The following is a 27,886-nucleotide window of genomic DNA, read 5'->3' as shown; positions in this document are numbered from 1 at the left end:
GGTGGCTATGAGATGTTAACTACCTCGCCTGGTATGCAGGAGGTCGTGGGTTCCATCCCGACCCTGACGCCTGCTGCTGCTCTATATTTGGAGTTTGCGTGTCTCTCGCTCTCTCTCATCATCATCACGGTGGCTAGGAGATGTTAACTACCTCGCCTGGTATGCAGGAGGTCGTGGGTTCCATCCCGACCCTGACGCCTGCTGCTGTATATTTGGAGTTTGCGGTGTCTCTCTCTCTCTCATCAACATCATTACGGTGGCTATGAGATGTTAACTACCTCGCCTGGTATGCAGGAGGTCGTGGGTTCGATCCCGACCCTGACGCCTGCTGCTGCTGTATATTTGGAGTTTGCGTGTCTCTCTCTCATCATCATCATCACGGTGGCTATGAGATGTGAACTACCTCGCCTGGTATGCAGGAGGTCGTGGGTTCGATCCCGACCCTGACGCCTGCTGCTGCTCTATATTTGGAGTGTGCGTGTGTTCCCCGTGGTCCTCTGGCTTTTCCCTCCACATTTATAAACATCACGCGTTTAGAGTATTTGGCGGCTATGCATTTCCACGTAATACACCACTGTGTTGAGCTATCATTTGTGGCCAGGTCGCTTCTGCAAAAGGTTTATATTGCTAAGAAATAGTTAATAATCGCGCTGGAGAGCAGGACAAATGCCAGATGTGTAATTTGTTTTTCTGCTTGACTTAACATTGATTAAAATAAAAAATAAAATGCCTTACTCTTACTGGCATAAATACGAGCAGGTGTTGAGATGTTCAAACACAAAAACCTATGACAAGGCATCAAGTCCGCATCAGCCACACAAACTTGTGTTAAAACACGCAAGCAAACTTTTTGTTTAAATATATAATTTACGCACTGTCCTTGGAAGTGATTGGCCTGCACAGGAGACAGCCTCCTTTGTGACGTTGTCTCTCACCGGTGCTACAGAGCCAATGCCTCCAAAAGGCGACCAGTACAAGGACGATGCAAACGCCACACCATGGCTCGCTCGGGATACACAGCTACGAGCATCTGAATACCTGTATTTATACCACAAAGGATGAAGCCTTTTTTTGTTTTCATCTTGATACAGTACTGGCAATAAGGGTCCCATTGACTTCACATTGTTTGCAAATCTCTCCCCAAATCCGTCTCCACCCACCCTCTCCTCCACGTTCCGCACGCTGCGCACGCTGCGATGCGCGAGTGAGGCCACGACCATCCGCAGCCCCCAACGCCGCTCCGCCGGCTCTCGATCCGATCCTGGATCAGCCTCCCGGCTCCTCGTGGACTCCCTCACCCCTCCCCTCGCGCTCCTCTCCTCCGCTCTTGGCCAGGGGCTTTTTAGCTCGACGGGCTCTACTCGATGAATGCACTCATGGTGCCGATTCTTCTGAACTCATGTTCCTCCTGGTCCCGATTCTGGTTCAATAATTTGTATAGCCCGAGGTGCACAACCGTTCACATACTCTGTTCTGATTTAAAGCTGTCGTGACTGCAGGGATTCATATTCTTGGTTCTTTCGGTAAAGTCACCACGTAGAAGAACCAAGAATATATACTCTGTTCTGTTTTCCTGTTGTGCGCTTCTAAACTAAATATTGAATAATAATAAAGAATTGTAGATTGTTTCGTGAACGTATTGTGCGCTATTTTTTTGTCGTTTTGATTTTGTTTGTATGTGTTTTTGTGGTAGAGAACGACCCGCGGAAGTGGATATCACAGAGCTACCCCTCCAATCGATTCAAGCGACCCCTGGTCCACGCAGTAGGGGACAGCACTCCCACACCCGCTTGTTATCTGCGTGACAGTCCACCCGATATTTTAAAACAATTCAGAGTTGGAATTTGGCCAGATTAAGCGCAGATCCAAATCTAACTCGCTACACGCGAATGTAATCCTCCCCTTCATCACAATTTCACTTGAGCCCACTCTCACCACGTGTCCACACCATTTCATCGATGCCTCCCTCATCGCTCTCGACACTGATATGGCCTCTGCTTGCGGAGTTTGTCTCCTAGTATATGTGCACTGATGTCAACTTTGTTGAGGGCGATATTGGCATGTAAAATAAAGATTGATTGATGACTGACTGTGTAGTTTCAGAACGCTACTCGGTGTGTTGTTTGTGCAAGTGGGGTAGATGTCTCAGGTAGGGTGTTTAGGTCACAGTTGGACATTGAGTTAGAGAGAGAGAGAGACAACGTTTGTCCTTCAGTGAGTTCAGGCCGATGGGTTCAACTGAGAAAGCGCGTGGGCCGTGTCCCTATGGGAGGACGCAACACGAAACACAACTCAGATGACTCCATTCGGCGGGCCCAGCAGTGGCACTGTGATGAGCGCACTGCGATATAAACCTGCAACCCCGAGTTTGATTCTAAGCCACGGCTAACATGAGTGGCCAGTGATATCTGAACATGTCCTGCTGGGTCACCCCCCCCAGCCCCCACGCTTCACTGCTGAGATCGTGCATGGGTGTGCACCGAGGTTTTTCGGGTGCAGGGAGTGCATCGTTCTCGGCCCGGTCACCAATAAATGCACAAAACAATTGTGCGCATTTACCTTGGCAAATTCCAGCCGTGAGAATAAATTTAGATTGTTTGATTGCCTATGACAGCGTGGTCGTAATTATTCTCCGCAATATGGGAGCGCTGCTTCATCATCTGTGAATCCGGCAACACGAAAACAAAACAACTCTCCACGCTTGCAAGACTTTTTCGGCGAACGCTTTGAGAAGAGAGGCCCCCGTCCGGGGGGGGGGGGGACGCTGTTTGCCAGCGCTGGAATCCGCGCCGCGCACGGAGAGGAGGAGTAGGAGGAGGACACTCACAGCCCATCCCGCCGTGCGGCTGGTGGTCCTCTCCGAGCCGATTTCATTTCTGCAGATTCATTGTTGACGATCGCCGCAGTCGCTTGCGCGCCTCCGCTCTCCCCCGCCCCCCTCGCTATCGTAAATCGGAGCGCCCGAGCGGAACGGCGAAGACGTTGCCAGCCCAGCGTCGGGGTCGCGGCGGTAGGTGGAGCGCGAGGCGGCGCCAAATGGGGAGGAAAATAAAACACTGCCCCCCACCCACTCACCCACTCCGCCCCGGTCCAAAAACTTGTGCGGGAGGACGGTTGAGTGGAAATTACTGACCACGTTTTGAACGGAATCAATGATCGCAAAGCGCGCACGCGTGCACTTAATTTTGCCCGGGCAGCACTAATTGTTGACCAGAGGCGCGTCTTGCAGTCGCTTGGAAAATTACTTCTGAAACCAGGTTTTGCTTTTTACTTCATGACATAAGCTGGCTTCTCTTGATGGTAGCCCTCGATGCTGTAACTCGCAATCTGTCACGTGACTGCTGCTGCTGCTGCTGCTGTGTGTGTCGCCGCTTTAACGACTCACCTGTAATATTGGCTCAACGAAATCAGCAACAAAAAACTCAAAACACTCGTCAACAACACTGCGGTCTTAAACTATATATAATAGGCGAATTTCTGGTAAGTTCCTTCTTCCATGTGCTCATCCCGAGTGCACTGTGCAATCTGATTAACTCCGGCTGGTCGGAGCAACATAATATCACTGCTACATTCCCAGCGGGTAATCAAATTACTTTCATAATAGCTATCTTGTGAGGATGAATAAAGGGGAGTTCCATAGAAATCATGATGTCAGCAGCTGATGCACGCAGATCACACGGGAAAGCAATCGTGGAGGTGATGTAAGCGACGAAATAAAATCTTGTTACGTAAATTCCAAAACCTCGGGTAATGAGTAATCAGGCACTGATTCACCTTACGCAGAGCATTAATAAATAGATGAGCAGCCAAGGGACAGTTTCACAACCTCACCATTAGAGTGACATTTTAGTCACTCAGCCAAACAGGCAAAAGAAGTGCCACACTGCACATCACAAGTTTATGGCCTGTTAGACACATGTTGGTGTGAAGTAACGGATCAGAAAGTTTATTTGGAAATTAAAGGCAAGCCACTGGAGTGCGAGTGTGGTCATTCAACCCAAACAATGGACCGTACAATAAACCAAGGTCGTCTGCGCTCCTGCGATGGAGTAGGAACAGAAAAACGACACGAACTCTCTCCTGAACTCCTCTCGTCGTGGCCATCAGACCTCGACGACATTGGCGTCTAGCTCTTTTGCACAAGTTGACATCATGCGCAAGAAAATGATTAGAATGCAGGCTGATGGCCTGAAACATGAAGGTGATGAGAATGCGCTGAGACAGACTCATTGGAAGCCCAGGGTTTGAAGGCGTTGGTTACGTGAGTTAAGAACGCGGAGCCTCGATGAGACGCGTATCGCCTTGCCTCCGTCAGGGCGAGCAGCGGCGTTCTGCGTTGCCGTCGAAGTTGCGGAGTCAGCGAGGAGTGAGCGACACGTGGGGGCGGGGGGGGGCACTCTACGAAGGTCTGAGACGCCGCCGGTGAACGAGCAAAGCGGCCGTTGCCGGACGACGCGTTCCGCTGTTTGGTTTTAGTAGACACAGCCGCGGTGAGTTAGACCGTCAGTAAGCGCCGGACAGCTGTTATCGCGCACTCCCGCGAGTCCAGCCCATCGGCGAGCGCGCCGTGCTGATCGGACACAGCGCCGTCGCTCCGTGGAATCACAACACGGAGTCAAGTCCGCTGCAAACCCGACTCAGGCGGCTCAACGATGGCTCACAGGCATCTGTCGCAGGTCACTTGGGTCCGGGCATCTCCGCTGGCAGGGCCACCCGCACGAGGTTTTCGCACGGGGTGGAAAATCATCGTGACCCCCCTGCCCCCACTGCCGTAAGAGACGGACAGACATGGCTTGCGCTTTAGACCTTCGTTGGGGGAAAAAAAAACTAACTAATGAATTATATTCTTGGTTCTTTCGGTAAAGTAACGTAGAAGGGAAATAATAAAATAATAAAAATCAAACATAATAAAATAATAGAAAGTTCTCACGACGTCTCGGCCACAACGCAAGCAGCCGTCCTTATTATTTTATTATTTCCCTTCTACGTGGTGACTTTACCGAAAGAACCAAGAATATGAATCCCTGCAGTCACGAAAGCTTTAAATCGATGTTTCATTAATTATGGTTTATGTGAGGACAACTCGGCACACTCCAGAGATCGCAGTCCGCCAAGTGGGGCCAACAGCCTGGGACTGAACGTGGCAGTGCGGGTTGTCGGTGCTCTGGCAAGGCACATGGGGAGACGCGTCTATCGTGAGCGTGAGAATATGTCTGAATTGACAAAGCAATGAATAATGATGATTGAGTAAGTTCTGTATTCCCGCGAGGCTATCGCCAGCCTGCAGGAGGCAGGGGCGATGTCGCGGCGTGCTCAATTCCCAGTGGGGTCATTCGCGGTGTCATTTTGGTGATTTTTTGGCAAATTTGGGCCGTGACGCCGACACGCAATGGAACGAACCACCCGTTTGGGACGACCTCGCGGGCTCATTAACGTCCACCGCGAAGAGAGGCGGCGCGCGGTGATCGTTAGGATCGACCCACAGCGCCCGACCCGTACCGCACGCCTCGGCAACGAGGCCCGTAGCGTCCCCTCCTCGACCCCCCCCCACCCCCCACACACACACACACGGAGTTAGATGCCGACGGCTAGCCGGTCAGCCAGCTAGCCAGCCAAACAAGCTGAATGCCACTCGTATTGGGGTTATTAATTAGCCTGTGCCACACAGGCAAAACGCCAGTCATGCTGATTGGTTTTCTCGCTGCATTGTCACATGCAGTCATCAGAACGAGGAGATGCACACTGCGAGTGATGCACCCTGATGGAAAATCACGGACGGGGGAGGGAGGTCCGTTGTCACGCTTTCTGTCATGTTTACACGCCGGTTTGTTTGTGAATATAAAAGTGCGTTATGGCCATTAACGAAGCCTCCTCTGTGTTATTGGACTCTCCAGCTTGGTGATAAACTGTGGCTAAACTGTGGCTATTTTGGATGTAATTCATCCCAAATAGTAATAACAACAAATAAAATAACAATAATTTAAGCCTTGACTTAAAGCTTTCGTGACTGCCGGAATTTCGTATCTACTTGACTTTACCGAAAGACCCAAATAATAATTCAAGCCTTGTCTTAATCCAGTGCCGAATGAAGGCCTGCCTACGATGTATCGGCCACGTGGGGTTTTGAGGACATTGGAGAAGGGCAGGGCCCAGGAGTGGGTCAGACCTCAAGCCACCACTGATGTAAGCCGTGGCTGGGACTCAACTCAGGTCGCTGGCTTCATAGCAGAGTGCACGCACCACTGCGTCACTGCGCCACTGCTACACGGCAATTGCAAATTACAACTCACATATTTTCAGATGTTCTTCTGTTTACATTCCAAATATTAAAATTGTTGACTGTTGGAGTGAGCCCAAGTTAGAAGCGGCCGGGGAAAGACGTCCATTGTCGAGGCATCTGCGGCCTCATCGGGGTGAGCGGTCTGCGCGGCCACCCAGTACGCAGAGCAATCGCTTTTGTAAAATGTATTTGTTTATTTGTTTATCCAGGAGAGACACACTGAGTCACATGGCTCGTTTTTAGGAGGGTCCTGCCGCTGCTACATTTTTTTATTTGAATCTGTTTTCAAGCAGTCATTGACGAGTCGTGTTTATTATCCACGCGTGGGAGAAGGAAACCGAAGCACCCGGAGACAACCCAGGCCTTGCGCGAGGGGGCAACACTCAATCCCTGTACAGATGGAAACAGATGGCGATTAGTCCACTCGCTGAACTGCCTTCTCCTAGCGAGGCAGGGAACGGCTCTTCCACGACGCCCAGGGGAAGGGAGCTTCACATCATCTGTGCGGTGATGGACAAACCCTCGCTGCCGCCTCCACAGCGCTGGGTCAGAGCAGCTACTTGCAGTAGAGTGGCCACTGAAATGTCCGAGTACAGAGAAGTGTCCAGTTGTTGTTGTTGTCGAGTTTTGACAAAAGCATCGTCGCGTAGCGCATACAACGGACAACACTCACATTGTTGAGTCACAATGAAATGTGACCCGATAGCGAGTGGCAGGTTTAACGTCAGGGGATTGTCGGTGAGGTGTGATTTAAAAGTCGCGAGAGACAGGTGTGTGACAGGGAGGTTCATGGTCTGGCCGTCACGACGTGAATGTGACCGTCGCTCGCTCTCGTCGTTCACGCTTCATTTCAGCTCTCTGCACAATTTTAGTGTTGGCACTTCTGTGGATGGGTGTCGCCAGGGCCGTACCTGGTGTGGTGGCACGCAGGCGTGCTGTCCAAGTGCGTACACGAATAGACCTGTGGTGGCACGCGGGGGAATTCACGTTGATGTTGTTGAACCAGGTGAGGACCTGAGTGACCAGGATGAGTCGCATTTGCAGGCGTGACTTGGGGCACTGCACTGTCCGAAGGGGGCGCTGCGCGCTGCTGTGTGAAAACTCCCAATCAAATTATTTGTGGGTCGTTTTAAAATTTGCCAAATTTGAACCCTGATGCCGACACACAATGGCCCACTCCTGCGAATGACGTCAATGGATCGTAAATATCCACTGTGAAGCAAACGGCGCGTAAATATTACTATGATTAGCGCACGACACCACCGCAGTAATAATCAGGGCAGCAGCTGAATTCTAACCGTGAACCTCTGCGACAAGAGGCGAACGCGAGGCCACGTCACGGCCCCGAGTGTTTAACCGTCCAAGAGTGTGCCCGGTTATGTAATTCATAAACTTTTCTTCGTGGATTTTTGCCGCGTGGGTTGTTTCAGTAGTGTTGACCTAAATTGAGCGATGTGTTTGTTATTATTATCTGCAGTCATCTGGAATGTCGCCACGTGGGATCCGCATTTTCGGGTATCTTGGCATCGTCTTTCCTTGCACGAGAGAACTGTTGTCTTCAGCTGTAGCCATTCACCCTCACTGACACGATGTAGGAATAGAGGGCGATACCAACACGAGGTTCAAATTCGGACTGAAAATTTTGAGTGGCCACCACATTACTCGTGACCACCAAAAACAAATTGCAATTATTTATAAAAGTTGACATTAGAATGGATTGTACTTTAAATCGACAGAATAAATAAGCAGGCGATACGCCTTCTTCCCACAACCGTCCCGCGACAATAAAACATGAACGCGGTTTTTTTACCCATTCTATCAGCCACAGTACGGCCTTCTTGTGGTGCATCACTTCAGCAGTGTCTGGTTCAACATGAGCAGAAACCCTGGCCTGGTTGTGCCACGCAACGAATGATTATTCCGTGTTCAAGAAAGTAAAATCACATTGGAGAAACGCCACCAAACTCGTTCACAGCTTCTTAAAAATCCATCCCACGTAAGAGCAGCCACCTTGAATGGGCATCACTCCGTATGTCCCCACATCGCGACTCCTCAAGTGTCGGAGGCGACTACCACCAGCACTTGCTCCGGCACTATTCACTTCTCCCGCACGATGGCAGCAGCAGTAATGCGTACAGGAGCTCGATGCCAATGTCGAGGTCCGCTGGCTATGATGAGAGGGCTTCATGAGAGAGAGAGAGAGTTCGTGTCATTTTGCTGCTCCTCGTCCATTGAAGGAGCGCATACTACAGTGGGTTTACTAAATGGTCCACATGGTTGCATGGCCACAATCGCACTGCTGTAGCTCGTGTCTTCAATATTCATTTTTGAATGAGATCTACGCGCATCCCGGCACTGGATGCGGACTTTGCAAGGCCGCAGAGAGACACCCACCCACACTGCTGACCTAACTCTGACCCCAATCTTATGCCCAAGGTACTCTATATATTCCTATGAAGCACATGACCAAATCACCCGGAATGTGTCCGGTCATGTCAGATCTCGGAAGCTAAGCAGGAGTGGACAAGGGACGTCTGTGCAGGACGTGGATTATTGAATCCACCTGTGTAGACCTTTGATTGTTCTACTCTTGTACAAACACATATGCATTGAATCGGACAAATATCCCACGGTCAAATAAATGTAAACCTTTGCCCCAACCTTATCTCAGCCCGCCTCCCCTCGTCCTCCTCGGCACCGCTGTGCGTCCAGCCACCTGTCCCCCGCTTGGGGTGTCACGGTGCGGGCAGGGGGTGGGAGGTGTGGGGGGTTGGGGGATCGAATTAATGTATATTTAAAATAAAAACATGATTATAAATGACAGTACAATTCCTGAAAAGTGCGACAGCGAATTTCGAAACGACGTAAATGAAAGCAATTGGCAGGGTAGATGGAGGCGAAGGCAGAGAGGCGACGGGTAACGGACGGACGATGCCGTCAGCGACGTAAGTGCGGGGTTGAGGCAGCGCACACCGGGTAGCGGTGTTAATAAAGTGACGACGACTTATTCTTGGTTCTTTCGGTAAAGTCACGTAGAAGGGAAACAATAAAATAATACAATAATTGAACAATAAAACAAAAAAAATATTGGTTTTATTTTTATTAAACAACAAAACAACAATTATATTGTTTTATTTGTATTATTTTACTATTTCCCTTCTATGTGACTTTACCGAAAGAACCAGGAATGTGAATCCCTGCAGTCACGCAAGCTTTAAATCGAAATTTGACGACGACGTATTTGCGAAACAACGTTAAACGGGGAGACGTAAATTGGGGTAGAACCGTATATTCATTCCAAAGGTCCTACACCTCCGATTAGCACGGTTGGCTACCGTACGGTGCGAAAGAAATTCAACATACATACGGCAACGTCACATTGACGCTCCTACATCACAATATTGCGAGCCACTTCAAAGTGTGAATGAAGCATCGTTCTTGCGTCAATCTGGCACACCACAGCCTCAGGCGTGTGGGCTACAGGGTGAGAGCCAGCTCTTCTTGGTCCCTGTCTCCATGTCACCAAGGCCTTAGTAGTGCTCAGCCTCAGTGGGTTCCCCACGGTTAAATAAAGGAGAATCACATCTCCCCCCCTGCCTGCCTGCCCCTCCAATCTCGCACAGGCTCTCACTACTCCCCCCCCTCCCCTCCACTGTTTGAGATTTTGCTTGAGTAATGATGTCAATTGCTTTGAATAAGCTCTGGATGTGTTGTGTTCAGCCAGGCACAATTTTATTCGCCGTTGATGCCATAGACCCAACAACAACAAAAATGCTTCAGAAAAAAGTTTCGAAAAATTGTTTTTATGGATTGCCCAAAAGCGAACCTCTTAGAAATCGATCTCACTGTGTTATCCCACGATTAAGTAATGCACGCGCTCCCACGAACAAATCTCAATGTCGCCTCACGGCTACACGAAGCACAGGTGTTAGCCTTTGCGAGTTGTTTTAAGTTGCAGGAGCGACAGAGGTAGCGTAGAGGCCTCCATCCAGCAGTGGATTGACCCTGGATGGATGCTGCTGCTGATGATGATGACAGCATGACTTCACATTTATCTCCCCCCCGCCCCCCACCCCGCCCCCCACCCCGCCCCCACCGCCCCACCCCCGTGACGTCACGCGTGTGTGTGTGTGCCCGCCTGTGCGCGCCCCTTAAAGGCACCGCTCCGTACCGTGGACGCTGCTTCCCGCTCACGGATGCCAACCGGGAACGTCGGGCAACAGGTACGAGGCCCGAGAGGATCCCCTCGGGCCAGGGAAAGTCCGGGCGGCGCGTCGAGGCGGAATCACCGAAGCGAGGCCTAGTCGGGCGAGCCAGACACCGGTGCTCGGATAGCGGCTTACCCGGGCGCGCTCGGCCTGGGGCCCCCTGCCCGGGCGTGTCCGGGGGCCGGTGCGCGGGGTGACCCCTGCGGAGTAACGGGGTGTGGGTTCTATGAATGGTCGCTCGTTATTGTGGTCACCGTTCGATTCGGCGGTCGTTGATTTTTTTTTTTTTCTGCCACGTTCGTACAACGTTAGCCTAGACGCGTCAGCGTCAGCAGCAGCTGTGATGTATCCACTGCTGGATGAAAGCTTTCCCACAAACTGTCGCCAACCGCTCAGGGTTTCGCGTTGCGCGTCTGGCACGCGCGGTTTCATCGCTCCGCGTTTTCTCTCCTTTGGCTGCCACTCCGTTGTTAGTCTCGACCACCATCCTAGCGATCACGATGTCCGTGTCGCTGCCCACTCGCCGCCACCAATCAACAAGGGGGCGCGAGCCGGTGGGTTCATGTTCACGGATCCACGTGCTCCTTCGTCACCCCGTCTCGCTGTTATTCCAAACTAACCCTCCGTGACCCTTTCGGCTGTTTTCGGCTGTATTCTCATCCACGTGTGATCGCTGTTGCTCTTGGCTCCCCGGTTCAGTTGTCCGTGTTCGCCCGTGAAGCCTCGATTCGGCGGCCCCGATGAGCGGTAGCGCTCTGGTAAGGGCACTGTGATGCGAACTCGGCGATTCTCAGCCACGACTTTACACCAGCGGTGGTTATGTGACCGGGTGTTGTGCGGCGTGTAAACGTTAGCACTGTGGGAGAGACCGAGGCGGCCTGCCGTGGTTGTTGGCCATACCACGCATACCGTACGCTGTGCAAGGCTTCGTAGGTGCTTGCTGAATAAGCACTTGCGCAAATATTGTTGTGTGGAGTGCAGCGGGGGTATCTGGCTCTCAAGACAATGCACAGTTAGTGGACTTGTTTTTGCGCGTAGTCACTTTTAAAGATGTTTTCTTGTCAATGTGTTTTTGTTTGTTGCGGTTGCACCCGATTCAAGAGCCGAATGGCTCACAGGGCTATAATAAATAAATGAAACTGAAATAACAGGGCAGGTAGGGGACATGAAGGGATACACGGTGATGTTGGCACGCCATATACGAAGAGGCGGCGGAGTAGACACATTGAGCCTGGACTTGAACAGGATAAGTAAGGCAGTGTTGCCGCACAGATGGCCAGGGGTGGACATGCACATAGCCGCAATGTAAATCTGAGACGGGAGTGACTTCCCATCGAGTGGAAAGACGACTGCAGGTTTGGATATTAAAGGCCTTTGTTGCTGGAGTTTGAGGACACGGAATGGGGTGTACGGCGAGATGAGAGAGGTTGGGCAGAGTCCATGAAAGAATGAACTTGTGTAATAACAGTTATGTAACCCGTTTAGTCATGGGAGCTCGTCTGAGTCACCGCACTCTTTTTTACACTGCATTTGGAAAGTTCACAAATGTCTTCTTCAAAGGATTTGTTTTTTTTATACTCATTGGTTTTATTCGGTAAAGTCACGTAGGTAAAAAAATACAATAAAAATTAAAACAACTTAATTAAATCACGACGTTTCGGGCGCAACACCAGCAGTCCGTCATCAGGTGGGGACACGGTCAGAGACATGACGTTTCGTTTCGCCAATGTAACAATCAGCACAGATGCAACTTAGTTTGTAAACACCAGGGTATTGCAAGTCAGGAATGACATCTTTCACAGATGGCATTAGATCACGGATTTTGTGTACTGTACTGAATCGGACCTGGATCTTGTGTTTGTTTAAGATTTTGGAAATCTTTTTGGTAACGCCTGCTGTGTATGGCAACGTGATGGTTTTGATCGGAGTCTCAGGGGGCTGTTTCTCCATGGTTGGAGAAACAGCTTTGCGGATAGTACGGAGCTGGAGCACGACACCCAAAACGCGTCCAAGGGGGTCGCAGTGTTGCACGGACAGATTCATCAACCAACCCCCTTGTCGCTCTACTACTGCCCACTCCGCAGCCTTGTGCGGTCGAGAGGTGGACCGGTCTCTTGCGTGACCCATCAACTTGTTCGCCGTCACAGAGCCGTGTCGCTGCGTTGTTCCACGCCAAGCTGCTGTCGTTTCCAACGCGTTCTGCTGTTTTTGCTGAGCGAAAAACTGTGCATCGCACTCGCTGGCGGGAGTTGGGTATGGGCAGGTGTTGACCTTAAGAGTCGTGTTACATGGATACAAGGAGCGGAGCGCCGTGCTAAATGCGGAACAGGATCTGAGCGGCTTGTATTTTTCATAAGCTACTGTCTCAACACGGCCAGCAGGTAACGATTAGAGACCACAAAGCGATTCATTTATCATTCCGTACGGCGGCCAATTTTGACACTTCGGAATTTCCTGACTTTGCTGTGCATGTTGGGAATCGGTTCTCCGTTGAAAAATAGACTTGGTGTTCATGGGCTTCTTACCTGTTCACAGATGAAGGTCCAGCACGGCTGTGTGACGAAGGTCATTACACTGTCTGGAGTGGTACGAGTTATTTAAAGCAGTAAAATGTGTGAGGGAGTGGGGAGCAGTGGTTGGTGGACCTGAGTTTGGTTCACGGTCACGGTGGACGTCGGTGACGAGCGATACATGAAAAGGTCCTGGACCTCTTTCCCCCCCCCCCCCCCCACTTGCCTCTGACCTCGATCAGTTTGGTGAAGTATGGTCAAAACCCTAACACTATGAGTGACATGGCAGAAGGCTTTTAGCGCTGAATTTTACAAAGGGCCGTGAATTCACGCAGCCATTTTTAAAGCGGCAAAGCTGTTTCATTCACTAAGTGTTGCGTACGTGCGTGTGGGCGACAGGTGCGCCTCAACAGATTCTGGTTCTACGTTGAATGCAGGGAGGCTCTCTCTGCAGCGTTCGGTTCTAAACGAAGGTTCACCACGTGTCCCAGACTCGCAGGATCTCTTATTTTCCCACTATACTTAGCACCTGTAGGGAGTGGTGGCGCAGTGGTTTGGGTTGGGCTTCAATGAGATGGGAAAGTAGGGGATGAGATGGGATGGCAGGCTATACATGGTGTCACAGCCTAGCCCGTGTTTTGGTTTTGATTATGTTATTTAGTTTTGTCTTGTTGGACTGTTTATGTGCATAGTTAAATAGTATATACATTAAAATTGGCCTTATTACATGCAGATGTTTATTTATTGCCGTAAGTTGTTTATTTATGATCGGGCAAAACCCATTAACGTGTAAACTCTCTATTGTAAGGCAGATTTGGGTTAAAAATACAAACATGTTATACAGGGTGTACAATTACTGCTCTGTTTTGAACTTGATAATTTAGACAAATGTCTCTTACAATAACACTTAGCATTAACAGATAAAATGTCCACATCTGATTGGGACATTGTAGATAACATGACTGTTTCTTCTGCCGCGGCAATGTCAACCAAATGTAAAGTTAACCTGATTGCTAAATTCAACATCCTGTCAAAAAAGAAGCCAGATCCACATTCAAAAGTTAAATGTTGACAAGATTGTCATCAATCAGAGTAACAGCCCAATTTCCGATAGCTTAAAATCGGTACTAGCTAGAGGGCTTAATTTTGAAGTCACCCAAACACATCCCAGTGGATGATATCATTGCCCAGGTTGACGTAGCCCTCAAAGGTTTGGGTCACATCCCAGCAGACGTGGCAAGATCTGAAATCGCCGCCATCCTCAAACGCTAAGAAACCCATTAGTAACATCAGCAGAGACGAGCGCTCTGAACTCGCTCTAATTAAAAAGAGAGATGACATTGTCATCCTTTCAGCCAATAAGGGCAATGCCACGGTCATCATGGATAAACCACATACAACTAAATCCAGGACCTTCTTAATGAAGGCAGTTATACCAAAATCAACAAAGATCCTACCAACTGCCTGGCTACAAACACCAACAATATAATCACTAATTCGACTTCTCTAATCGAACCGACCAAGCAGCTCTCTAAAACCTTCGGCTGCTAGACCACCCAGATTTTACGGCCTTCCAAAAATCCATAAAGAAAGTACTCCACTCCATCCTATCGTTTCCATCAACAACTCGCCTACCTACGAACTGGTCCGATTTCTGTCTTGAGACCCTGCTTCCATTCACGGGCAAAACCACCTCAGCAGTACTTAGCTCAGCTCACTTGGTTTCTCTAAGCAAGGACATTTCACTGTCTCCAGATGATTTGCTTTGCTTGTCAACTTCGATGTAGTCTCTCTGTTCACCAAGGTACCTGTGCCTGACACCATAGATTTTTAAAAAATATTTCTACCTACGTGAGTTTACCGAAAAAAACAAAGAGTATGGATTCCTGCAGTCACGAAAGCTTCAAATCAAGTTTATTTTAGGGTGTACAATTCTTGCATATCAGAACATTGTGACCAAGATTGCAAACTTAAATTACGCAAAGATATGTGCAAATTCTAACTATACATTGACACCGCTTATTGCAGAGGCTAACGAGTTTGAATCTAGTGGCCGCCCTGGTTATTGCTACAGGGGCAATATAATCGTAAAACACGACGTTTCCGTCTCCTTTGTCAGTGGACTTTAAAGACCCCGTGACGTCATTTGCAAGAGTCAGCTGTCGTGTGCCGCCGTCGGGGTCCAACATTTTCAAATGAAAAAAATCCCCCAACATACTCGGTTGGGATCACACGCAGCCATCACCCCCCCCCCCCTCTGCCTGCTCCCCTACTGGCAGGGCGATGCACCTCAGGTCGTTCTGTAAATGTGACCCTATCCTGGCCTCGTGAGTTCTCACCTCGTTCGGCAAAAGCAACTCGAAACTTTTATTATCCCGCGCTGCGGGATATTGTACAACACCAACATAATTACCTTAACAACGCAAAGCAAATACACAGCGTACTTTATGAGAAGGTACGAGACGGTGCCTGGCAATATTATGAACTCTGGTTACTTTACACATTTGCATGTAAAATGTGTCAAGCGTGTGAACAGAGGTGGCAGGATTTGAGTGAATAATTAAGTCGGAATATTGACTTTATTGATTGCTTGGAAGTCTTAAGTTTTATAGTTCTCAATTCTGACTTAAAATGCGTGGCCACTGACAACGAGAGCTTATGCTGTTGCTACGAACCTACTTCGGTTTCAGACTACACGTCAGCCGCCACGTGGATTCATGTTGGTGTGGTACGAATGGCCCTTGCCTCTAATTTATTGGCTTTTCCCCCACAATGCACCACGACGGCGCATCACAGTTTTCTCCCCCGAGTTTGTGATGGACGGACATTGACCATTGCTTACAGAGGGCCCTTGCATGTAACATTGGGCAACTCGGTAACTGTTGATTAACATGACTCTGTTGATGAGACTGGGATACATCGAAGCCAGGATGTGCCATCTCAAAGCAATGTTGCACAAAAGTTTTGGTCCCGGTGACCCATAAGCTGATGGACTGAATGTTTGGGTTACACAGCGAGTCAGAAGCGCCTGTTGGTTAATGACCGTCTGTGTCCTCCTCTGGGGTAAGCAGCTCACTGGAAGCGGCTCTTTTAATTCTGCACGCTCAACCATTCAATCTCCTCGGCCCCCGTTCCCCTAACCATCGCACACTACCGTAGTGTGCGTTATAATCATGTATGTGTAACGCCTGTTTGATGTATCCACTGCTGGATGAGGGCTTCACGACATCGTACGGGTTTTTGGGAGTCATTTGACCATACTTCACCGTGCTGGTTATCGTGACTTGGTGAAAGCGGGGAGCATAGACTTTGACAGTCGAGTACCGTACAGCAATGGATATTGCTGCACTGCTTCCTAGTGACAACATAGCCCCGCGGCAGCCTATAACACCTGTTTTTTATAGAGTACATGATGGTGGTCGCCATCCAGGACGGCGAGGGCGCACTCCGTACGATTTGGTCGTAGGGTTTAACTCCGTGCGTTTTGAATAGGGGGCTATACATTCGACGAATGTATAAATATATATGCGTGTGTGTGGCTCATACAGTGTGGGAATTAGTGGGTGGGTGGAGAGAAGTCTTTTTTTACAAGCCACATTCCACAGAGGCCGGATCTACCAGTGGAGCCTCATTAATTAACCCGCGCTACCTGTCAGGTCAAAGACTTTCAGGATTCATTGGTGAATCAAAGGGGGGGGGGGGGTGAGCAGGGTGGAGGAGACAGAGTGCTTTTGCTGAGCCTGAGCTTGATAATTAAACGCAGCGTCGCAATGTGACTTCAGAAAAACGTTTTTAATCATTGCATATTTTAACTTTCTAAGCCTGGGTACGAAAGTAAAAACATATGCACACTGGCAAAGTAAATGGAGCAAAAGGGGCAGAATATTGGGGGAAATAATCCGAGACGCAGCTTGGTATTGCACAAGGGGAGTGCGAGAGGGACGTGGTGGGGCCAGGGTACAAACGCGCATCGGAGACGCGGCGTGTACACACTTAAGGAAAGTGAGAGAGAAGGCGTGATAGCCCCGATGGACAAGGTCCACGAAGGAATGGCAGCCAAAGGAAATAATTCGCCTGAGAAGACGATCATTGTAGACGTTGAGTGATGACGTGAGTGCACGTCTTTGTGTGTACCTAGCCTGGCACAAGCTCTATGAGGATGTAATTGCCACTTACTGACAATGGACAGCTGATGTAGTTTGTATACCTGTGTGTGTGTGTGTATATTTAACGTCTCTTTGAGTGCACACTGTGTGTACACTCACGTGCACTCACAGTAAACTCTTGTTTTTTTAGGGAGGGCAGGGGAGAGGCAGCGTAGTAGTTAGCGCATTGCGCTACGAGCACGGCTACTCAAGTCCAAATACCGCTCGTGACTAATAACAGTGACGAATATTTGAACCGGTCCTGGGCCTCCCCTTGAGCGACTCGGTTTTGAATGAGTACCTTATGTGGTAAACAATAGCTTTGGGGAGACAAAAGTGGCCGGGCGTGGTATTGGCCACCCCCCCCCCCACCCCATAGTGTGCCATGCCGGCCTTCATAGTTGCTCGCTAACACCACTTGCCCCAACAGTCTGTAAAAGGCTACACGGGGGATTTGTCTTTTGTATACTGTGTGTGTGTGTGAGATGGAGGGATGAGATCAGTCGATGTCCATTAGTAAGATGGATTGTGGCTTCACAGCACTGAGAGGTTAGGGTCTGGGAGACCTTCATCCAACAGTAGATGGATCTTGGCCTGTGATGTTGTCATGATTTATCACCTCGGCAATTCCTATCAGTTTTAGAGTGTGCAACGAATCGTATATGCAAGAAACCATTATTTGCGGAAATTAAATGCATATGTTACCGTTAGGCTATCGGGGATGAACGAGGCAGGACAAGCAAGTCGTACGATATAAACGAAATGAACAAGATGAATATTTATATTCTTGGTTATTTCAGTAAAGTCACGTAGAAGGGAAACAATAAAATATTAAACAATTAAATTCTCACGGCGTTTCGACTGCAACACAAGCAATCATTATCAGGTTTGAAAACCACAGCAAAAAAGCTTTAAGTCAAAACAAGATCAAAATAATTCATTCTCGAATCAAATCGTGACCGGATTTCTCTCTCTCTCTCTCAGTGATTTTTCTCGTGGAAAGCGAGGAGCCAGCGTAAGCTGCGTAAGTAGTGCCGTCAAGGTCTCGGCGTGCTTGGAAGTTGGCGAACCCTGTGCATTTTCGCACTGTTTATTCCACGAATGTCAAACCAACAAAGGTCATCGCCGCTTAATGGCCTGCTCTAACCGTGCCTGGTGGTGCGCTGAGACGCAGTCGTTCCATCGTTGTGCGCGCGACTACAGGTGTTCCTTGCACACAGACGCCGGCGGGACCTTGTATGGTGACTGAAAACACTGTGAAGCGACTTGGGCAGTTGCGAACAAAGCAATAAACTAACGAGCTAAGGGTCTGCCACGGCCCATAACAGAGAATCAACACCGACTCAGTGGGTTTTCCTCGACTGGATTCGTATTTTTCCAGTGGCGTTTGTTGTGTTGCTCGGTGTCATAAGCAAGAGCCCATCCATGAACGTTTACGTGTTGTTCATGGTGCTTCAGCTGCTTATTGTTGTGGCCAATCTCTTGATTTGAATCTTGATTTGAAGCTTTCGTGACTGCAGGAATCCATACTCTTTGGTTCTTTCGGTAAAGTCACTTAGGTATAAAATCATTTCATTGTCATTGTGCCATGTTACTAACGGGACTGTGTATTGTCTTGTGTGCTATGTGACTGGTTTTTGTTGTTGTTATTGTTGTTTTGCTGCCTTGCCGAAGCTTTTATCTGTGTTGAAAATTCGGCATGAACGTATATACTCATGCAATTTCTATATGTACTGTATATTTAATTAAATTATTTTTTAGTGACGTGCTTACCTTTTCTCTATTTTGCGACGTCTGTGGCTTTTTCTTGCACTCGCTCGTTACGTTTGACCACCCGGAGCCATTGGTTTGTGATGCCACACCTCGCTGGTGGCAGGGCGAAGTCCAAACCGGTGCAGTGTCTGAGAAAATCAATGGACACCACTGGGGAGTTTCCCACTGGAAGAAGAGCTTCAGGGTGAGAAATAAAAGATGTGGTGATGGAACAAACTATTGGAGGGTTTGGTTTATTGCTTCTGTTGGCCACACTGCCTAATGTGGTTATAGTGGAGAATAGTCAACTGGTGTGGGTATGGTGGCGAATGGTCACTTGGTGGGTATCGTGTATAATGGTCACTTGAATGTTTGGTCTTCTGCTGTGTGTGTGCAGTCATCTGTTGACTTCCTCAAGCTGTCTGTGGGAGTGACAACAGAGATATTAACTTTGTAGCCCATTGGCAAATGTAGTCGCAGACTTTGGGTTACCACCGTGAGCCGTCTTGTGACTGCAGGGAACGGCTATATAGGAAGCCACAACCCAAATACACATTTCCTGTTGTTTAATTTTGCTACCAAAAGGAGCGCCCAGCCACACAGCCGGCAGATGTAATCTGCTGCTTTTAATAGCAGGCTGTCCCTACACTGACTGTTAGTTGTTTGTGTAAACTCTAGCTGTCTGTGTGTGTTCTATATATATACACACCGTATATACCTTCTAACAACCAAAATCAACATGGAAATTAAATAAGATGTGGGTGGAGCGGTGGCGCAGTGATTAGCGCACTGCCCTATGAACCCAGCGACCCAAGTTCAATTCTAGACTACAGCTAATATCACCAATGAGTGATATTTAAACGGTTCCTGGCAAAGTCCATTTACCGACGACCCGCACTCACTAGCATGGTGAAGTATGGTCATTCAACCCCCATGACCGAAAGGGTGCGGGGAGGCCTGCATCTGGCAGTGGGTTGATGATCTGTCGCATAATCGTTTGCGTCTTTGAGAATATAAGTAGCAAAATACATAAACAGACAATATGCATCCCGAACAAATATTTCCCCTCCGCATTAAATGTAGAAAAAAAATGTTTTGCACATCCCATCAGCCAAATGGCCTGCATATGTTCAACAACATTGGCTTAATAAAAGCAAACTCTGGTTTGAGTTTTGACTGGCATGCAGTCTCACTAGCAGCCTGGCGAACTGCCAGACTTTGGTAAGCAAGATCCCTCTCTGCTGTGGGTCCCAGTTGAGGATTGCTAAGTCGTGTGTGCACGAGGGCTTTGCTGTGAGTTTGCCTTGCACTTTGATTCGAGGCCACATTCCACCACGGCGCTCTCTCTCTCTCTCGAGAGAGCTCCTGAGAGTGGCAGTGAGGGTCCTTGAGTGATCTTGGCTCCCCGTATCTGCAGCCGCTCGTGATGTCTTGTCACGGGCAGCGTTCGGCACCACGGCGCACGACTGTACTCCCGGGTGCCGTCTGCACCTTGCGGTGACGCGTACAGATTTGTCGGGCGGTGGTGGTGCTGGGCTGTGGTCCGGGAGTGTGGAGGCAGCGATGGTTGTCCCATTCGTCTCATTTGTGGAAGAACGCTTGGAGGACGCAGTTGAACAACCCGGACGTCCAGAATAGACTCCTCATTTGAGACCCAAACATCACACCTGCTGACTTTGATATTCTTCCTCCTCGAAGACACTGGTGTGACCAGCATCCTCATGGGAACATCAACAGATCGATGCGTGCATCATCTCTATCATAATAGTGAGACGATTGTCGCCATGCAACCCAAACCACGGACCACAGTAAACCCACTGTAGTCTGCTCCCCTTTAACGGAGGAGCAACAAAACTACACCCTCTCTCTCTTGAAGCCCTCTTATCGTGACCAGCTGAACTTGACATTTCATCTGGCTCCTGAACGTATTGCTGCCATATCCAAGAATAGAACAGAATTTGAGGAACTGCCTCGGTGCAGTCGATCATCGTGTGCCAAAATTGTAGTGTAGCCCAATTGCCACGTTCTACATCGATGTATGCTTACATATACGGTATGTGAACATTGCCGCCCATCGTACCCCGTGTGTGCTGTCCTCACGAGGACCGCGCTCGGCTCAGATGTTGTTCTGCATTCAGCAGATGGCCCCGTTCAGCCTAGTAGTAGGGGGTGGTGCCCGCGAGTAGATTTCTCAGCAGCTGCAGCTTCAAGATTATAGCCGCAGGTTGGTGGCACGCTTCTGGGGGGAGCATTTGTGGTCGGGCAGTCCGCTGCGATAGGGGCACGAACGCTGCCAGCGCGTGCGGCACCCGTTTCACCAGCCATGGGATTTCTCCAGGATAAATAAAGATTCTGATTTTGGTCCGCTGGCAGCACACGAACAAAGTTCGGCTTGAAACGCGAAATCCTAGAATCGAAGCACACAGAGTGCTGTCTGCACCGCCACTGAATAATTACGTAACACCGTTGCGTTACTATTAACAACATATTACGAAACGCGGCTTGTGTAACTCAACTGATCGCGACTGATGCGCTGCATTCCAGACCGCTGGACGTCACGAGCAGTGCCTTGCCTTGTGCCCGGCTGCACTGGAAATGCGCATATAAACATTTGCAGGCGGCGTGTCTGGCTTGCGTTGTGTCAGCGGATTCTGTTCTTAATTTTTTCCCCCCTCCCTTCTGGGAAACGATTGAACAATCCCTTTGAATAACTTGACGAAATGTTTCAATGATACCAACGAGTTCTTGAACACAAAATGGTGTGGGTGGGATTGTGATTCTCCAAATGGCCAACGTCAACGCCGCAGTCAAGGTGTTGCCATCTTCCACTCGCAGAGCTGTCGGGAGTAGACGTTGCTTTGTGTATCCCACTTGTTTGCCGGTTGTGATGTTGTGACGTGACACCGCACGTGACACCGCACGTGGCCCGGAAACGGCCCCAGCAGATGACACTGTTCACTAATCCTACCCTATTTCTGTCGTCTCTTCAATAGCCCATCTTACCCACGCTAGCCGGTGCGGGCTTTATGGTTGTACCTGATTTGCTTCGTGGAAATCATTATTTTCACCGCGGAAATCTGCAGAGATTTAAATGAAAAACCCGAACGAATGTGCTTGTTTTTTGTGCATTCATTGGTGACCATGGTGTGTGTGTGTGTGTGTATACTTATATATACACACTTCAGAACCCAGTTTAATTATACGCCGGTTAAGTGTATCAGCTAAAGACACGGCGATGAAAAGCTCACCCAGAAGGCACGTGGTGTTGCTGCTGCTGCTGCTGCGATGGCATTTGTGAAGGGCTCTTTCGTCACATCCACCACCTCTGCAGAATGACATTGATCACCCGCGGGCCGGTGACCGGACGCGCGCAAATCCAAACGCGCCCTGCGGCTAAACATTGCTGCAGGCCTCTTTGTCGACGTACCTAATTGTGTTTTTGTTTATTTAATGAGTATTTAAAGAAATGATGATGATCATCCTCATCATCACTACAATCATAGTCAGCCCTTGTCTAGCCACACACGACTCCGTGGTGGTGGTGGCGGCGTGTGGGAGCGGTGCTGAGGTTGTGGTGGTGACGTGCGGGAGCCGGTGCTGAGGTTGTGGCGGTGGTGGTGGCGACGTGCGGGAGCGGTGCTGATGTTGTGGTGGCGACGTGCGGTGCTGATGTGGTGGCGACGTGCGGGAGCGGTGCTGATGTTGTGGTGGTGGTGACGTGCAGGAGTGGTGCTCATGTTGTGGTGGTGGTGGCGACGTGCGGGAGTGGTGCTGAGTTTGTGGTGGTGGTGGTGGCGACGACGTGCGGGAGCGGTGCTGAGGTTGTGGTGCTGGTGGTGGCGACGTGAGGGAGCGGTGCTGAGGTTGTGGTGGTGGTGGTGGCGACGTGCGGGAGCCGGTGCTGATGTTGTGGTGGTGGTTGTGACGTGCGGGAGCGGTGCTGATGTGGTGGTGGTGGTGGTGGTGGCGACGTGCGGGAGCGGTGCTGAGGTTGTGGTGGTGGCGACGTGCAGGAGTGGTGCTGTGGTGGTGGTGGTGGCGACGTGCGGGAGCGGTGCTGAGGTTGTGGTGGTGGTGGCGTGCGGGAGCGGTGCTGAGGTTGTGGTGGTGGTGGCGGCGACGTGTGGGAGCGGTGCTGAGGTTGTGGTGGTGGTGGCGACGACGTGCGGGAGCGGTGCTGAGGTTGTGAGCCCCAACGGCCGCGCGTTCGCCGCTTGCTGCAGAGTTCCACGGTTCCAATCCGGCAGGCCGCCCTGGTTAACACTGCGGGTGTAATAACGTTAAGATACTACGCGCCGTCTGCGTCACAGCTGACGTGGAAGATCCCGTGACGTAATTTGAGAAGAGAAGGCCATTGTGTACCGGCATCTTGGTCTAAATTTGTCGAATTTGCAAAATGACACAGCGCATTACTGAATTGCGATAACACAAAGCAGCATCACCCCTGGCTGTGTAACGACTGCAACTGCGTCTCTCGCGAAAGCAACCAAACGCCTTCCTGCGTAATGGCCGTGCGCTTGAACAATGGCGCGAACACCAAATGTACTAAGTTATACATTCTCTCCCTCCTTTGTTGTTGCGCGTGTTGTGTGTAGCGTTGGCCAAGTAGGACGTGCTACTGAACCGATTCAACCACGACGCCGGCTCGCGGATCCGCGATGGCTCTGAGCGACGGGTCGCTGCCGCGGCAGCGAGAGCTAGGAGGGGGGTCACTGGAGGGCGGGACGTCCCTGGGGGGCTCGGCGCGCCACCCGATGAGCCAAGCGGACCTGGAGGGGCTGGCGATGCGGGCGGAGCACCCGCCGCCCACGCTGCGGGAGCGCCTGTTCTCCTGCGTGCAGTGAGTCGCGGCATCTCCAGCGTGCTCTGCATCGCGTAATCTGTCGCGCCGTTGATTGTCGGCCCCATTGCTCGACTCGTCGGAAGACACAAAATTAGTCGGGGGGGGTGGGGGTGGGGTGTGGGGGAATGGTCTCTCCTGTGTTCCCAAGTGTGCCGCTAGTTTCAAGTTCGCTTAATTTTGTTTAGCCAGGTGAACTCAAGTGACCCAGGGAATTAGTCTGCCGCTATGGGGCGATGATTGATTGCTGTGTATAGTCCCATTTGATAAATTTGCGGGTAATTTAAGAATTTGACATTTGGATCAGGACGCCAGCGCATTATGGCCCACCCTTACGAATCATGTCACGGGATCGTTAAGATCGACTGACGGGAGGTGACGATGGAGGCTTGGTGACGGTAACGGCATCGACAGGCGTGGCTTGGGCTTGTAGGGGGTTTCCCTCCTTCGGGAAGCAGGATGTGGGTTGTGACCGTGAGTTTTAGAATGCCGAGTAAATCTCCACAAAGAGGAGTTAATTAACATTGTCCCTTACTCGTTGGACGAGTCATCCCGGTTGTCGCTGCGACCTCGTGCGACCTCCACCACGGCACGGCGTCTCGAGACGCGGTTGCATCAGTGAGACAGCAGTCGCTGCTGCCCCTTGCCAATCCACCGCTGGATGAAGGCCTCCTCACGCTGTGTCAGTCATGGGGATTGTTTGACCGTGGGCAGTGCGAATTGGTGAGGGTAGGCAGGACCTGGGGCCATTTCCAATATCCCCCCCCCCCCCCCAGCTGATGTTAGCCGTCACCAGGAGTTGACCTTGGCTCACTTGGTTCATTGCGTAGTGCGCCAGGTGCCGCACCACCGCTCCTCCCTGCAATTTAATTCTGCGCTTTGTTAATGTAAATGTTGTTGTACTCGGAACCACTGAGATACTTGTTACCATACCAGGAAATGTGACCTTTGCCCGGCTCGGTCTCTTGTGTTTTGGAGGGCACCGCACATGTGTTCGCGAAACGCGTGCATCAGTCGCCACCATTTGTACGGCACAGTTCTCCCCGACCGGTGCTCAGATTTGTATCGCCTTCGGGCAGGATTAGCGGTGAAAGAATCTCAAGAATTCCTAAGTTTTTGTTTAAACTTCACGCTGCCCGACACATGCGCATAATAAAGGTGGGCAGGTTACCCAGACCTGAAAACGGCTCTTTGTTTTTATTTATTGACGAGGGTAAGAAGCCTGCGGCCGTAAACGGTTTTACAAGAATGGGGTGCTGTACGAGCAGGCTGTGAAGGTAAGTCGTTGACTCGACAACGGTTGTGAAATCTGGCAGAAGGGTATGAGCGATGGCAAGACGTGGCCCAGTGCCATCTCCACACCTCTTGACCTCAATAGGCCTTTTGAGTCACTTTTGCCATCTGCAAATGTAACAAGTTTGTACTTGTGTGTGCCTGTACACGTGGCTTTATGTGTCCGCACGTGTCTGTGCGTTTGTGTGCTTCCATGCGTTTGTGTGTGTGTGTATGCGTGCGCGCGTCTGTGTGTCTATGTATGTTGAACGTCTTTCATATTGTACGTACAGTGAGGGGAAAAAAGTATTTGATCCCCTGCTGATTTTGTATGTTTGCCCACTGAACAAAAAATGATCAGTCTACAATTTTAATGGTAGGTTTATTTGAACAGTGAGAGACAGAATAACAACAACAAAATCCAGAAAAACGCATGTCAAAAATGTTATAAATTGATTTGCATTTTAATGAGTGAAATAGGTATTTGACCCCTCTGCAAAACATGACTTAGTACTTGGTGGCAAAACCCTTGTTGGCAATCACAGAGGTCAGACGTTTCTTGTAGTTGGCCACCAGGTTTGCACACATCTCAGGAGGGATTTTGTCCCACTCCTCTTTGCAGATCTGCTCCAAGTCATTAAGGTTTCGAGGCTGCGTTTGGCAACTCGAACCTTCAGCTCCCTCCACAGATTTTCAATGGGATTAAGGTCTGGAGACTGGTTAGGCCACTCCAGGACCTTAATGTGCTTCTTCTTGAGCCACTCCTTTGTTGCCTTGGCCATGTGTTTTGGGTCATTGTCATGCTGGAATACCCATCCACGACCCATTTTCAATGCCCTGGCTGAGGGAAGGAGGTTCTCACCCAAGATTTGACGGCCCATGGCCCCGTCCATCCTCCCATTGATGCGGTGAAGTTGTCCTGTCCCCTTAGTAGAAAAACACCCCCAAAGCATAATGTTTCTACCTCCATGTTTGACGGTGGGGATGGTGTTCTTGGGGTCATAGGCAGCATTCCTCCTCCTCCAGACACGGCGAGTTGAGTTGATGCCAAAGAGCTCCATTTTGGTCTCATCTGACCACAACACTTTCACCCAGTTGTCCTCTGAATCATTCAGATATTCATTGGCAAACTTCAGACGGGCATGTATATGTGCTTTCTTGAGCAGGGGGACCTTGCGGGCGCTGCAGGATTTCAGTCCTTCATGGCGTAGTGTGTTACCAATTGTTTTCTTGGTGACTATGGTCCCAGCTGCCTTGATCATTGACAAGATCCTGCCGTGTAGTTCTGGGCTGATTCCTCACCGTTCTCATGATCATTGCAACTCCACGAGGTGAGATCTTGCATGGAGCCCCAGGCCGAGGGAGATTGACAGTTACTCATTGTTTTTTTCGGTAAAGTCACGTATGTGGAAATACAATAAAATTAGATTAAAACAAAACAATCACGACGTTTCGATCACAACACAAGCGATCTTCATCAGGTGTCAAGAACAAATCATGGAAAGAACAAATCATGGAGGTAAATACAACAAAAAAGATGAGAGACGAGAATTTAACAAACCTAAAAAACATTATGTGAAGCACAACCAATCAGGCCAACAACACAGTTAGACACTTCCTGGCGGACCACGAATTTCAGAAGAGTGTTAAATTTCGTGTTCAACTTCTGGATTGCAAAAAACCAGCATAGACAGAGTGAAAATACGAGGTACATGGTCAGTAGGAAAGACGGACAGAGAGGCAAGGAGAGAGAGGGATGAACAGCAGCTTAAATAGGAAATAAGGTTGGGGGGGGGGAGGGGCCAGAAAGAGAGTGGCAGCTCATCTTGCGGCAGCTCAAAAACAGCACATCTTGCATATACACAGAAACGGGGAGGGGTGGGAACAGGTTTGGGGTGCACATTTAGGACAGAAATGCAACGGTAACTTCCCCGTAGAAGTGTGTCGAGATTGACAGTTCTTTTGTGTTTCTTCCATTTGCGAATAATTGCACCAACTCTTGTCACTTTCTCACCAAGCTGCTTGGCAATGGTCTTGTAGCCCATTCCAGCCTTGTGTAGGTCTACAATCTTGTCCCTGACATCCTTAGAGAGCTCTTTGGTCTTGGCCATGGTGGAGAGTTTGGAATCTTATTGATTGATTACTTCTGTGGACAGGTGTCTTTTATACAGGTAACAAGCTGAGATTAGGAGCACTCCCTTTAAGAGTGTGCTCCTAATCTCAGCTCGTTACCTGTATAAAAGACACCTGGGAGCCAGAAATCTTTCTGATTGAGAGGGGGTCAAATACGTATTTCCCTCATTACAATGCAAATCAATTTATACCATTTTTGACATGCGTTTTTCTGGATTTTGTTATTGTTATTCTGTCTATCACTGTTCAAATAAACCTACCATTAAAATTATAGACTGATCATTTCTTTGTCAGTGGGCAAACGTACAAAATCAGCAGGGGATCAAATACTTTTTTTCCCCTCGCTGTATGTTGAACTTCTTTCGTATTGTACGTAGCTAACCATAGCCGTGTGTGTGTGTGTGTGCGCGTGTGTTTGCAGCTGCTCTCGCGCGGACCTGAGCGCCCGGATGAAGCTCGCGTTCCCCGTACTGTCATGGCTGCCGCGCTACCGTCTGCGCGAGTGGTTTCTCGGAGACGTCTTTGCCGGCATCAGCACCGGTGTCATCCAGTTACCGCAGGGTGCGTCGCTACGCTCGCTCTCTCACTCGTGGGCCCCCTCCAAGCCTCTCCTCCTCTGCCTTTCATTGATTGGCTGCCCTCTCAGTGATGCGTCTTCGTTTTCGATATTCATTGAGATCTTCGTTGGGTTCTGTTCGTTGAAAAAAAAAAATAATGTCAGTCGCTAATCTGCACTGTATCTGGCC

At 49.7% G+C, this 27,886-nt stretch overlaps 1 protein-coding gene across 2 annotated transcripts in view; it reads left to right on the top strand.

The window, feature by feature from the left end:
- The first annotated feature begins 10,383 nt into the window (after nt 1-10,383).
- The window catches only part of LOC116951305 (prestin-like), a 36,577-nt gene continuing 19,074 nt past the window's right edge, over nt 10,384-27,886 (top strand). For both annotated transcript variants that reach the window (XM_032969839.2, XM_032969838.2), the window contains exons 1-3: nt 10,384-10,503; nt 23,491-23,735; nt 27,562-27,701. In XM_032969839.2, coding sequence (XP_032825730.1) covers nt 23,554-23,735; nt 27,562-27,701 — 322 coding nt within the window. In that variant the 5' untranslated portion in view covers nt 10,384-10,503; nt 23,491-23,553. The remainder of the gene's footprint in view (nt 10,504-23,490; nt 23,736-27,561; nt 27,702-27,886) is intronic.

This window comes from Petromyzon marinus, chromosome 42 (assembly GCF_048934315.1).
Source record: "Petromyzon marinus isolate PM22_M1 ecotype Great Lakes invasive population chromosome 42, UKy_Petmar_22M1.pri1.0, whole genome shotgun sequence".
NCBI lineage: Eukaryota > Metazoa > Chordata > Hyperoartia > Petromyzontiformes > Petromyzontidae > Petromyzon > Petromyzon marinus.
The sequence above is the reverse complement of the archived record's forward strand: the minus strand, read 5'-3'. Positions and strand labels throughout refer to the sequence as shown.